Source organism: Melanostigma gelatinosum (assembly GCF_949748355.1).
Source record: "Melanostigma gelatinosum genome assembly, chromosome: 22".
NCBI classification, from domain to species: Eukaryota; Metazoa; Chordata; class Actinopteri; order Perciformes; family Zoarcidae; genus Melanostigma; species Melanostigma gelatinosum.
In genome coordinates this window covers 1,268,795-1,283,619 of record NC_136655.1, presented here as the reverse complement: position 1 = coordinate 1,283,619, position 14,825 = coordinate 1,268,795, and the positions used below count along the sequence as shown (strand labels likewise).

Here is a 14,825-nt window from a genome sequence, read left to right as displayed (position 1 = left end):
TAAACACACATTTAAATTCGATATCATACACTTTAATGTAGTACTATTGGGTACAATGATGACCAAAATATTTGAAAGTATTTGAAATAGTAAGTTTGTGTTTTAACTGTTGATCAAGTACTTATACTAGTACTCATTAAACCATCGAAGCACTCTAAACTAGTACTGTATGTACTGTTAATACTATTCTGGCAACATACAAGAAATCACTTGTGTACTTTTACTGCAACTACTGTCGTATTTAACTCACAACCCTTAAAGGTGTACATTTAGTTCAGCAGTAAACTGCAGTATTACTCCTAAAAACGTGACAAGCAAGTACTCACTGAAATATACTCCGACAGTAGTCCGTTTTAAAGTGTCTCTGGAGGAAGAATTATAAATATATTACCCCGATGACATCATAATGATGTCATCGGGGTTACCTGAACTCTGACTGGGACAAAAGAAAGTATTGCGTTGCATTATGGGAAATGTAGGATTCAGTGTTTTTGAGTTTGACTCACTACAAACTAAACGTCAGATATATTATATATCGACATGGAGTACTTCATCTGTGACATACTGCTTCAGTACTGCTAGTAGTACATACTGTATACTGTGTACTCTGGGTCTGAGGCTGTAGGGTAATGTTGTGGTTTACAGATAAACATACTTCCCTTCTTTCCTTCTTTTCATTCCATCCTTCCTTCCTTCACTTACAGCTTCCCCCCATCCATCCGTTCTTCCTTCCTTTCATCTTTCCTTCCTTCCTTTGCTTCCTTCCTTCCTTTATTTGACGTTTTTCTACATTACATCCATCCTCTCCCCCTTCCTTTCTCATTTCCTTCCTTCCTTTGCTCTTACTGTAACTCCTTTCTGTCTTGCAGAACCTCCTTCCTTCCTTCTCTTTCATCTTATTTGTATTTCTTTCTTTCTTCTTTTATAATTGCTTTCCTTCTAGATTTATTTCCTCTCCTCTTTTTTACCCCCATGTGTTCTTTACATGCATCCTTTCCTTCCTATTCATTGCGTTATCCTCTCTTTTATCTCCACTTCCTTTCCTTCATCCAGCTGCACAGAAACGCATCACAAACCAGGAGAAGGAAACATCCTCCCGCTCCGTCATCCCCTTCTCCTCCTCCTCTTCATCCTACCATCTGCGCAGACTCTCCCTCCTCCCTCCTCCCTCCTCCCTCCTCATTTCATGGAGGATCTCCACATCTGCAGCGCGCTCTCTCTCTCTCTCTCTCTCTCTCTCTCTCTCTCTCTCTCTCTCTCTCGCTCTCTCTGTCTCTCTCTCTCTCGTCTGCCGATCTCCATAATGGTTTCCGTTTGAGGAGGTCGTCTGTCACTCGGTCGCTCACAGAGGAGGAAGAGGAGGAGGAGAGAGGAGGAGGTGTAGTGTTGAGGCTTGCAGCTGCATGGCGGTGGGGGGGAGGCGACGCTCGGCTCGGCTTCACCATGATCGCCGTGTCGTTTAAATGTCGCTGCCAGATCCTGCGCAGGGTGAACAAAGGTAGAGAGACACAGAGAGAGAGAGAGAGAGAGAGTGTGTGTGTGTGTGATGGAGGGCTACGCATGTTTGCATGTGTAATATACGTGTGTGTGTGTGTGTGTGTGTGTGTGTGTGTGTGTGTGTGTGTGTGTGTGAGAGAGAGATATGGTCGAGTGACATTTGGTGTAAACTGCTGACATTGAAAAGAGAGAGAGAGCTGGTTGTTTATGACCAAAGCAGCTTTGTGTGTGTGTGTGTGAGTGTGTGAGCGTGTGTGTGTGCGTGTGTGTGTGTGTGAGTGTGTGAGCGTGTGTGTGTTTATGTGTGTGTGTGTGCGTGTGTGTGTGTGAGTGTGTGAGCGTGTGTGTGTTTGTGTGTGTGCGTGTGTGTGTGTGAGTGTGTGTGTGTGAGTGTGAGTGTGTGTGTGTGGAGTAGAAAATGATTTCTTGATGGATTCAGTCGATCGCTGCAGGTTGATGAGAGAGAGAGAGAGAGAGAGAGAGAGAGAGAGAGAGAGAGAGAGAGAGAGAGAGAGAGAGAGAGAGAGAGAGAGAGAGAGAGAGAGAGAGAGAGAGAGAGATGCATCTTATTTTGTTAAATGTAATATTCATGGTGTGTGTTATCGGGGGAGACGTTTTATTCTGAAAGTCTGAAGAAGCTTCAGGTGTTTGTTAAATACTGCTCTGCATGAAGTATTCACGCTATTAAAGTAGAAGTAGCAGTACCTCCATGTAGGAAATACTCTACTGTAGTAGATTTATTACTCGAATAAAAGTATTCAAAATCCTAATGAAGTACAAAAGTATCAGCATGAATATTTGTTATATTTAATATTAATAATATCAATTTGCAAAGTAACTCATGTTGGAATACAAAGTAAGATAAGATAGACTTTATTGTCCCCAAGGAAATTTGTCTTGGAAACATACATACAGTGTCGTGTCTGCTGTTAAAAAACAATACAAATAACATATTGCATGCATACATTACATACACAGACTGTCGCCAGTCCACATACCCGCACACACAGTACCTAGAGTACTGACAAACACATTCACACTGCCCATTGTACAACGCACCAGCAGTGCACAGTTAAGATATTAAAATAAAGAAACCGCTGTTCCAGGGTTGAGCTCTGGCTAGCTTGCCATTTAGGGCTTTGATGGACAAAAGAGTTGTTAAAGCGGTTGAGCTGCACTGGCTCAACCGCTATACTGGTGAAGTGTAACATGTACCTCTGAAAAGTGATGAAGTAGAAGTATAAAGTAGCAGAAAGTACTCACGTAAAGTACCTCAAAATCGATATGTACCTCTGAGATGTAGTAGAGTAAAAAGTACAATATGTACCTCTGAGATGTAGTAGAGTAGAAGTATAAAGCAGCAGAAAATGGAAGTACTAAAGAAAAGTACCTCAGAATTGCACTGGAGTACAGTACTTTAGTCGATGTATTTAGTTACTTTCTGCCTCTCTACTCAGTCGGCTGATGTTCTGAAGGAATACATTTTGAGGCTTTTTGTTTTGTTTTGTTCAAACTTTATTATTCTTTTAAATCAAAGCCTCGAGGCCACACAACCCAGCTGTGTTCTCTCTGTTGTATGTGTGTATTTGTGTGTATTTGAGGTTTTAACACGAACCTTTCAGACAAAGTTATGAAGATTAAAGATGTTCTGTGTCACCCTCACCCTCAGTGGATATTAAATATAGAAGTAAAACACATCCCAGCTTGTGGCGGTGAATCACAAGATGTCTGATTAAACGTCTTTGTTATTAAACATGTCAATGTTAACCCTCTCATTTTACTCATTGATTCATCTGTTAGACATTTATCTGATGATTATATTAATCTGTTCGTTTGGTCCATAAAATGTCTCAAAATAAACTATTATAAAATATTTATGCACACATAAACCAGTATATATAAGTTCTACCAGTTCAGGGGAACTGGTAGAACTTAATAACCAATACTGGTCGAGCTTCGGAAGTGGTTAGAGGAACGGGTCAAGTTTTGTTGAAGGAACTGGTACATTTCTGGAACCAGTTACAGGAAGTGGTGGAGCTCCAGAACCAGTTAAAGGAGCTGGTCAAGGTTTGGAGCCAGTTAGAGGAACTGGTAAAGGGCTGGGACCAGTTACAGGAAGTGGTAGAGCATCAGAACCAGTTTAAAGAACTGGTAAAGGCTCGGTACCACTTTGAGGAAGTGATGAGGGACATTATTACATTACAGTTAAAGGAACTGGGAAGTCAGAATAATATGTCTTTTTAATTTGTGTTTCAGATGAGGGGCCGTACGCCAAACACTCCGCCGGGTCGAGACCTCCAGATGGAGCGCTGGCCATCAGGAGGCAGAGCATACCAGGTAACACACACACATTCATCATGCATTCTAGTTGATTCTATTCTATGTGACCCGTTCTACCCGTTCCTTCTGGTCATGTTCTCTATGTGGTTCCACCAGCAGAGCTGAGAACCGAAGAAGCTCTGAAAGTAGAACACACACAAGAAGTTAGTGTGACCTGCAGGAAGATGTTTACCTCCTCCCACCTGGAGCTGGTGGCCTACTGACCACTATCACACTGAAGGCTACACTGGTACATCAGGGACCCGGGTCGGCTGTCAGGACCATGGATAGGGAACCAGACACGGCTTCAGAACTATTTACAGGAACCGGCAGACCAGTTAGAGAATCTGGTGGAGCTTTGGAACAAGTTAGGGGAACGGGTTGAGGTTCTGAACCAGTTACAGGGCTGCTAGAGCTGTAGAAGACCAGTAATAGTGCTTCAGAACCACTTAACTAGTAGAACCCAGATCCAGTTAGCAGAACCAGTGATGCTTCATGACCCCCAAGAGCAAAATAGTAGAGGTTTGAAACCAGTAAGAGTAACTGTAAGAGATTCAGAACCAGTTTGATCAGTTGTTAGAGCCTCAAAACTAGTAAAAATAACTGATAGTGCTTTAGAACCACTTAACGAGTAGAACCCACATCCCACATGGAACAAGTAGAGCTTCAGAAGCAGATAGAGAACGTAGTAGAGTTGCAGTCAGAGGAAGTGGAGGAGATTTGGAACCAGTTGATGGACTAACTGGTGGAACTTAGGAACCAGTCCCCCTTTCCTCTCCCCCTTTCCTCTCTCCCTTTCCACTCCCCCTTTCCTCTCTCCCTTTCCTCTCTCCCTTTCTTCTCCCCCTTTCCTCTCTCCCTTCCCTCTCCCCCTTTCCTCTCCCCCTTTCCTCTCTCCCTTTCCTCTCCCCCTTTCCTCTCTCCCTTTCCTCTCTCCCTTTCCTCTCTCCCTTCCCTCTCCCCCTTTCCTCTCCCCCTTTCCTCTCTCCCTTTCCACTCCCCCTTTCCACTCCCCCTTTCCTCTCCCCCTTTCCTCTCCCGTCTCTGTTCAATATTTCAGGCGTCTGATAAAATATAGATGGGACGACAGAGTAGAGGATGACTTCACTTCTCGCCTCTTTCCAGATTATTTTATTTTGTCTTGAGGGGACAAAAGTATGAAGTCAGAGTGCAGAGATGGAAAAAACTGCAAGGCGTAAAAGTGAAATACACAACAAATATTATATTTTATTACTTTTAGTACGGTTGAGTATTTTTAGTGAGTTAATTATTGTAGATATTTAATTTTCCTTCTCTTTGTGTGTGTGTGTGTGTGTGTGTGTGACGTAGACGAGTTCCGGGGGTGCTCGGTGGTGGAGCTGATGAAGAAGGAGGGGACGACGCTCGGACTGACGGTCTCCGGTGGCATCGACAAAGACGGGAAGCCCCGGGTTTCAAACCTGCGACAAGGAGGCATCGCTGCCAGGTAACGAACAATCTCTTCATCGCACAAATCGTTCTGTTTTAATATGTTCTACAAAAACACGAGCTATATATATATATATATATATATATATATATATATATATATATATATATATATATATATATAAATACATGTATGTATGTATATAACTGGTAACGGAGCGGACGTTTTGGCCTCTTGTAGGAGCGACCAGCTGAACGTGGGCGACTACATCCGAGCCGTTAACGGCATCAACCTGTCGAAGTTCAGACACGACGAGATCATCAGTCTGCTGAAGAACGTCGGGGAGCGAGTCGTACTGGAGGTCGAGTACGAGCTACCACCGGTCTGTAAGTACTGCCAGGTAGTACTAGTACAGGTAGTGGTACCAGTGGTGGAATGTAGATAAGTACATTTACTCAGGGACAGATTTTAGGTATCTCTATGTTCTGCTACTTTCTACTTTTTCTCCACATCTCAGAGGTACATATTGTACTTTTTACTGGACTACATCTCAGAGGTACATATTGTACTTTTTACTGTACTACATCTCAGAGGTACATATTGTACTTTTTACTCTTTAAAGTCTTTAACTCTTGGATCAGTTGTAAAATTCATCATCACAAAGCTGAAAACTTCTTTGTAGAGATACGAGGTTCTCAGGTATTTTCATAGTGTGGTGTTAATACTTTTACTGCAGTAGAGGTTGTGAATACTTCTTCCACCGCTGAGGTCAGAGGTCATGTTGATGTGTTGGTGTGTTGCAGCGGTGCAGGGGTCAGGGGTCATGTTCAAGAACGTAGAAGTCACGCTTCACAAAGACGGAAACAGCTTCGGCTTCGTCATCAGAGGTGAGTGTAGCTCAGTGTGTGTGTGTGTGTGTGTGTGTGTGTGTGTGTGTGACTGTTATTATAAATACATGGCTGTGTGTCTGCAGGTGGAGCTCATGAAGACAGGAACAAGTCACGCCCGATCGTTATAACAACCATCAGGCCCGGCGGTCCGGCTGACAGGTGCGTTACCTCTGACCTCTCTGTCTCACCTGGAGGGTCTTTTTGTCCCTCTGGAGCCTCTGGAGAAACTGAAAAACATCCTCTCTGTCTCTCTCTCTCTCTCTCTCTCTGTCTCTCTCTCTTTCTCTGTCTCTCTCTCTTTCTCTGTCTCTCTCTCTTTCTCTCTCTCTGTCTCTCTCTCTCTCTCTCTCTCTCTCTCTGTCTCTCTCTCTCTCTCTCTCTCTCTCTCTCTCCAGAGAAGGAACCGTAAAGCCGGGCGACCGGTTGCTAAGCATCGATGGGATTCGTCTCCACGGCAGCACGCTATCGGAGGCCATGAGCATCCTGAAGCAGTGCGGACAGGAAGCCACGCTGCTGCTGGAGTACGACGTCTCAGTGATGGGTCAGTTCAATCCCTCTGTTTAATTCCACGTAGTCGCGTGGCTATGACTCCACGTAGTCGCGTGGCTACGACTGAACTTAGTCGCATGTCTACGACTCCACGTCGTCGCATGTCTACGACTCTACGTAGTCGCGTGGCTATGACTCAACTTAGTCGCCTGGCTACGACTCAACTTAGTCGCCTGGCTACGACTCAACTTAGTCGCATGGCTACGACTCAACTTTGTCGCGTGGCTACGACTCAACTTAGTCGCGTGGCTACGACTCGACTTAGTCGCATGGCTACGACTCAACGTTGTCGCATTGCTACGACTCCACGTAGTCGCGTAGCTACGACTCAACTTAGTCGCGTGGCTACGACTCGACTTAGTCGCATGGCTACGACTCAACGTTGTCGCATTGCTACGACTCCACGTAGTCGCGTAGCTACGACTCAACTTAGTCGCGTGGCTACGACTCAACTTAGTCGCGTAGCTACGACTCAACTTAGTCGCGTGGCTACGACTCAACTTAGTCGCGTGGCTACGACTCAACTTAGTCGCGTGGCTACGACTCAACTTAGTCGCGTAGCTACGACTCAACTTAGTCGCGTGGCTACGACTCAACTTTGTCGCGTGGCTACGACTCAACTTAGTCGCGTGGCTACGACTCAACTTTGTCGCGTGGCTACGACTCAACTTTGTCGCGTGGCTACGACTCAACCTAGTCGCGTGGCTACGACTCAACTTTGTTGCGTGGCTACGACTCCACGTAGTCGCGTAGTCCCTTCTGAAACATACTTGGAGCTAACGAACACAAACTACAACTAAACCTTTCTGAGGAACTGAAACTACGAATAAAACTTGTAAACAAGCTCTGAAAACTAAACTCAAAGGAAAAAGTCAAAACTAAAATGTCTTTGTCGTTGTTGTCAGATTCGGTTGCCACAGCGTCGGGGCCGCTGCTGGTGGAGGTTGCGAAGGCGACGGGCTCCAGTCTGGGCGTGGCTCTGTCCACCTCCATGTTCTGCAGCAAGCAGGTCATCGTCATCGACAAGGTGAAACCAGCCAGCATAGCAGACAGGTAACCTGACCTCTGACCCCAACCAACTATTTAGCCACAGATATTGAGACCGACGTAACTAAAATACAATTTTACAACAATGTGAAAATAAAAACGTCATTTAACTTGACCTGCTGTTCAGTGGACAAAATTCAAGTTTATTTGATAATTTTGTCAAAGTCCCCTCAACAACATAAACTAATATATTTGGAGATGTTAACTAACCACAAAAACACATTTCTTCTTCTTCTTCTTCTTCAGATGTGGCGCTCTTCATGCAGGAGATCACATTCTGTCTGTTGACGGGAAGTCGATGGAGTTTTGTTCTCTGGCTGAAGCCACTCAGCTGCTTTCTGCCTCCTGTCAGACCGTCCGCATGGAGATCCTGCCTCAGCACCAGGCCCGACCGGCCCTGAACGCACCACAACATGGTATAAACACACAGAACAGGCCCTGAACGCACCACAATATGGTATAAACACACAGAGCAGGCCCTGACCGCACCACAACACGGTATATACACACAGAACAGGCCCTAAATGCACCACAACACGGTATATACACACAGAACAGGCCCTAAACGCACCACAACACGGTATATACACACAGAACAGGCCCTAAATGCACCACAACACGGTATATACACACAGAACAGGCCCTAAATGCACCACAACACGGTATATACACACAGAACAGGCCCTAAACGCACCACAACACGGTATATACACACAGAACAGGCCCTAAATGCACCACAACACGGTATATACACACAGAACAGGCCCTAAACGCACCACAACACGGTATATACACACAGAACAGGCCCTGAACGCACCACAACACGGTATATACACACAGAACAGGCCCTGAACGCACCACAACACGGTATATACACACAGAACAGGCCCTGAACGCACCACAACATGGTATAAATACACATACCAGGCCCTGAACGCACCACAACACGGTATATACACACAGAACAGGCCCTGAACGCACCACAACATGGTATAAATACACATACCAGGCCCGAATGACCCTGAATGCTCCACAACACGGTCTAAACACACAAAAAAAGAGCACGAATACAGAAGAGGATTCTGATCTTGAGCCTGTTTATCTGACAGCATATGGACAACAATCTGTCTCATCCACATTTCAACAGAAGGGATGATGATAAAGTAGATTTCTCAGCCAAGTAAGAAAGAATGGGTTACAATCATTATGAATCTTCATCTTCAGCGGTATAATTCAACTGACACAGACTGAATAAACAATATTTAACATCATATATGTGTATATATACCTCCACCACCACTGTAGATAACACAGAACAGTGTACTCACATACAGATAAATGATCAAATAAAAGATTACGTGAATAAGATGTAATCTTTTATGAAGATTACCTGACCTCTGACCTTTCCTCCTGTCTTAACCCAAATACCCTCCCTGTGTGTGTGTGTGTGTGTGTGTGTGTGTGTGTGTGTGTGCGTGTGCATGTGTGTGTGTGTGCGCAGTCAAGGTGCAGCGTAGTCCCCGCACCCTCCCCTGGGAGACTGGAGGCTCCACCCCCATCCTCCCCCCCTACCACTACAACACGTACCACCCCGACCAATCAGCTGCCAGATCGCACAACCGCCATACAAACAACCCTTGTACGTCCGCCCCTCTCTCGCTCTCTCTCTCTCTCTCTCTCTCTGTCGCTCTGTCTCTCTCTTTCTGTAGTCTGATGTTTTAGTCAGAGTGAGACCTCCTCTCCTCATCATCTTCATCGTGCCTCTCTGTCTTTAGCTCTCAGCCACTCGTTCTCTCCTGGCTCCATGTCGGCCTATAGTCTCTCGTCCCTCAACATGAGCACGCTGCCCCGGAACATGTATCCCACGAGTCCACGGGGCACGCTGATGAGGAGGAAGGCCAAGAAGAAGGACTTCAAGAGCTCCTGTGAGTCTCACCTCAGACCTCAGAGATCACACTGGTGCCACCGACACTAATTACTGATCATTGATGATCCATATTAACAGATTCAGATCCCTTTGATGTTTGAGAGGAGGAGAAGAGAGGAGGAGGAGGAGGAGAGAGGATGGAAGGAAGCGCGGAGGAGGAGGAGAGAGGAGAGGAGGAGAGAGAATGGAAGGAAGCGCGGAGGAGGAGGAGAGAGGAGAGGAGGAGAGAGGATGGAAGGAAGCGTGGAGGAGGAGGAGAGAGGAGAGGAGGAGAGAGAATGGAAGGAAGCGAGGACGAGAGAGGAGGAGAGAGAATGGAAGGAAGCGAGGAGGAGGAGAGAGGAGGAGGAGAAGAGAGGAGAGGAGGAGGAGAAGAGGGGAGAGGAGGAGAGAGGATGGAAGGAAGCGAGGAGGAGGAGAAGAGAGGAGAGGCGGAGGAGAAGAGAGGAGAGGAGGAGAGAGGATGGAAGGAAGCGAGGAGGAGGAGACAGGAGGATGAGGAGAGGAGGAGAATGAAAGAGAGAGGAAGGAAGGAAGCGAGGAGGGGAGAGGAGGACAGAGGATGGAAGGAAGCGAGGAGGAGGAGAGAGGGGGAGGAGAAAGGAAGAGAGAGGAAGGAAGGAAGCAAGGAGGAGAGAGGAGAAGAAAGGAAGGGAGGAAGCGAGGAGGATGAAGAAGGGAGAAGGAGGGGGAAGGAAAGAAGGAGGGTGTTATATTGTACCTTCAGCGAGTACTCATGTTCACTGAGCAGAGCCTGAAGGCATCATGATGTAACTGAAGTGAACCTCCGTTGGTCAGCCGTCAGCGGTGCTGCTAACGTTACTCGCTGTCCTCCTGTTGGTTTAAACTGATTGGTTGTTTTCAATGTTCTCTCTCTCTCTCTCGCTCTGTGGTACTAGTACCTTTACTGAACCTGTCTCTCTCTCTGTCTCTCTCTCTCTCTCTGTCTCTCTCTCTCTCTCTCTTAGTGTCTCTTGCCTCCAGCACCGTCGGTCTCGCCGGTCAGGTCGTTCACACGGAGACCACGGAGGTGATGTTGCTAGGCGACGGCGTGATGGGGTTCGGCCTCCAGCTTCAGGGCGGAGTCTTCGCCACGGAAACGCTCTCCTCCCCGCCGCTCATCGCCTACATCGACCCTGACAGCCCGGCAGAGAGGTAGTGATACACAATAAACTACTGTTGGTGATACACAATAAACTACTGTTGGTAATACACAATATACTACTGTTGGTGATACACAATATACTACTGTTGGTGATACACAATAAACTACTGTTGGTAATACACAATATACTACTGTTGGTGATACACAATATACTACTGTTGGTAATACACAATATACTACTGTTGGTGATACACAATATACTACTGTTGGTAATACACAATATACTACTGTTGGTGATACACAATATACGACTGTTGGTGATACACAATAAACTACTGTTAGTGATACACAATATACTACTGTTGGTGATACACAATATATTACTGTTAGTGACACACAATATACTACTGTTGGTGATACACAATATATTACTGTTAGTGACACACAATATACTACTGTTAGTGATACACAATAAACTACTGTTAGTGATACACAATAAACTACTGTTAGTGATACATAATAAACTACTGTTAGTGATACACAATAAACTACTGTTAGTGATACACAATAAACTACTGTTAGTGATACACAATATACTACTGTTAGTGATACACAATAAACTACTGTTCGTGACACACAATATACTACTGTTAGTGATACATAACATACTACTGTTAGTGATACACAATATACTACTGTTAGTGATACACAATAAACTACTGTTCGTGACACACAATATACTACTGTTAGTGATACATAACATACTACTGTTAGTGATACACAATTAACTACTGTTAGTGATACACAATAAACTACTGTTAGTGATACACAATATACTACTGTTAGTGATACACAATAAACTACTGTTAGTGATACACAATAAACTACTGTTAGTGATACACAATAAACTACTGTTAGTGATACACAATATACTACTGTTAGTGATACACAATAAACTACTGTTCGTGACACACAATATACTACTGTTAGTGATACATAACATACTACTGTTAGTGATACATCATAAACGACTGTTAGTGATACACAATATACTACTGTTAGTGATACACAATAAACTACTGTTAGTGATGCACAATAAACTACTGTTAGTGATGCATCATAAATGACTGTTAGTGATACACAATAAACGACTGTTAGTGATACACAATAAACGACTGTTAGTGATACACAATAAACGACTGTTAGTGATACACAATAAACTACTGTTAGTGATACACAATAAACTACTGTTAGTGATACACAATATACTACTGTTAGTGATACATAATAAACTACTGTTAGTGATACACAATATACTACTGTTAGTGATACACAATAAACTACTGTTAGTGATACACAATAAACTACTGTTAGTGATACATAATAAACTACTGTTAGTGATACACAATAAACTACTGTTAGTGATACACAATAAACTACTGTTAGTGATACACAATATACTACTGTTAGTGATACATAATAAACTACTGTTAGTGATACACAATAAACTACTGTTAGTGATACACAATAAACTACTGTTAGTGATACACAATATACTACTGTTAGTGATACATAATAAACTACTGTTAGTGATACACAATATACTACTGTTAGTGATACACAATATACTACTGTTAGTGATACATAATAAACTACTGTTAGTGATACACAATAAACTACTGTTAGTGATACACAATATACTCCTGTTAGTGATACATAACATACTACTGTTAGTGATACACAATATACTACTGTTAGTGATACACAATATACTACTGTTAGTGATACATAATAAACTACTGTTAGTGATATACAATAAACTACTGTTAGTGATACACAATAAACTACTGTTAGTGATACACTATATACTACTGTTAGTGATACACAATAAACTACTGTTAGTGATACACAATAAACTACTGTTAGTGATACACAATATACTACTGTTAGTGATACACAATAAACTACTGTTAGTGATACACACTATACTACTGTTAGTGATACACAATAAACTACTGTTAGTGATACACAATAAACTACTGTTAGTGATACACAATAAACTACTGTTAGTGATACACAATAAACTACTGTTAGTGATACGCAATAAACTACTGTTAGTGATACACAATAAACTACTGTTAGTGATACATAATAAACTACTGTTAGTGATACACAATAAACTACTGTTAGTGATACACAATATACTACTGTTAGTGATACACAATATACTACTGTTAGTGATACATAATAAACTACTGTTAGTGATACACAATAAACTACTGTTAGTGATACACAATATACTCCTGTTAGTGATACATAACATACTACTGTTAGTGATACACAATATACTACTGTTAGTGATACACAATATACTACTGTTAGTGATACACAATATACTACTGTTAGTGATACATCATAAACGACTGTTAGTGATACACAATATACTACTGTTAGTGATACACAATAAACTACTGTTAGTGATGCACAATAAACTACTGTTAGTGATGCATCATAAATGACTGTTAGTGATACACAATAAACGACTGTTAGTGATACACAATAAACGACTGTTAGTGATACACAATAAACGACTGTTAGTGATACACAATAAACTACTGTTAGTGATACACAATAAACTACTGTTAGTGATACACAATATACTACTGTTAGTGATACATAATAAACTACTGTTAGTGATACACAATATACTACTGTTAGTGATACACAATAAACTACTGTTAGTGATACACAATAAACTACTGTTAGTGATACATAATAAACTACTGTTAGTGATACACAATAAACTACTGTTAGTGATACACAATAAACTACTGTTAGTGATACACAATATACTACTGTTAGTGATACATAATAAACTACTGTTAGTGATACACAATAAACTACTGTTAGTGATACACAATAAACTACTGTTAGTGATACACAATATACTACTGTTAGTGATACATAATAAACTACTGTTAGTGATACACAATATACTACTGTTAGTGATACACAATATACTACTGTTAGTGATACATAATAAACTACTGTTAGTGATACACAATAAACTACTGTTAGTGATACACAATATACTCCTGTTAGTGATACATAACATACTACTGTTAGTGATACACAATATACTACTGTTAGTGATACACAATATACTACTGTTAGTGATACATAATAAACTACTGTTAGTGATATACAATAAACTACTGTTAGTGATACACAATAAACTACTGTTAGTGATACACTATATACTACTGTTAGTGATACACAATAAACTACTGTTAGTGATACACAATAAACTACTGTTAGTGATACACAATATACTACTGTTAGTGATACACAATAAACTACTGTTAGTGATACACACTATACTACTGTTAGTGATACACAATAAACTACTGTTAGTGATACACAATAAACTACTGTTAGTGATACACAATAAACTACTGTTAGTGATACACAATAAACTACTGTTAGTGATACGCAATAAACTACTGTTAGTGATACATAATAAACTACTGTTAGTGATACACAATAAACTACTGTTAGTGATACACAATAAACTATTGTTAGTGATACACAATAAACTACTGTTAGTGATACACAATAAACTACTGTTAGTGATACACAATAAACTATTGTTAGTGATACACAATATACTACTGTTAGTGATACACAATAAACTACTGTTAGTGATACACAATAAACTATTGTTAGTGATACATAATAAACTACTCTTTGTGACAGTGTATGTAAAATCTATACATAAACGAAATACGTGTGTACACGTGTGTGTGTGTTTGTGTGTGTGTGTTTGTTCATGTCTGTGTGTGTGTGTCTGTGTGTGTGTGTGTGTATTTATGTATGTGTGTGTGTGTCTGTGTGTGTGTGTGTGTGTGTGTGTAGGTGTGGTATCCTGCAGATCGGTGACAGGATTTTGTCCATAAATGGAGTTCCTACTGAAGACTCGACTCTGGAAGAAACCAATCAGCTGCTCAGAGACTCGTCCATCACGGCTCAGCTCACGCTGGAGATCGAGTTTGACGTCGCCGGTAAGTTCTCACACACACACAC

At 42.1% G+C, this 14,825-nt stretch overlaps 1 protein-coding gene across 1 annotated transcript in view; it reads left to right on the top strand.

Moving 5' to 3' along the window:
* Window positions 1-1,434: 1,434 nt before the first annotated feature.
* The window catches only part of grip1 (glutamate receptor interacting protein 1), a 31,094-nt gene continuing 17,703 nt past the window's right edge, over window positions 1,435-14,825 (top strand). Inside the window, exons 1-13 of the mRNA XM_079294533.1 lie at window positions 1,435-1,498; window positions 3,754-3,834; window positions 5,146-5,281; window positions 5,465-5,610; window positions 6,028-6,111; window positions 6,198-6,273; window positions 6,510-6,655; window positions 7,569-7,716; window positions 7,957-8,126; window positions 9,212-9,349; window positions 9,486-9,635; window positions 10,606-10,792; window positions 14,658-14,803. Of these exons, the coding sequence (XP_079150659.1) occupies window positions 1,444-1,498; window positions 3,754-3,834; window positions 5,146-5,281; window positions 5,465-5,610; window positions 6,028-6,111; window positions 6,198-6,273; window positions 6,510-6,655; window positions 7,569-7,716; window positions 7,957-8,126; window positions 9,212-9,349; window positions 9,486-9,635; window positions 10,606-10,792; window positions 14,658-14,803 (1,663 nt within the window). The 5' untranslated portion in view covers window positions 1,435-1,443. The remainder of the gene's footprint in view (window positions 1,499-3,753; window positions 3,835-5,145; window positions 5,282-5,464; window positions 5,611-6,027; window positions 6,112-6,197; window positions 6,274-6,509; window positions 6,656-7,568; window positions 7,717-7,956; window positions 8,127-9,211; window positions 9,350-9,485; window positions 9,636-10,605; window positions 10,793-14,657; window positions 14,804-14,825) is intronic.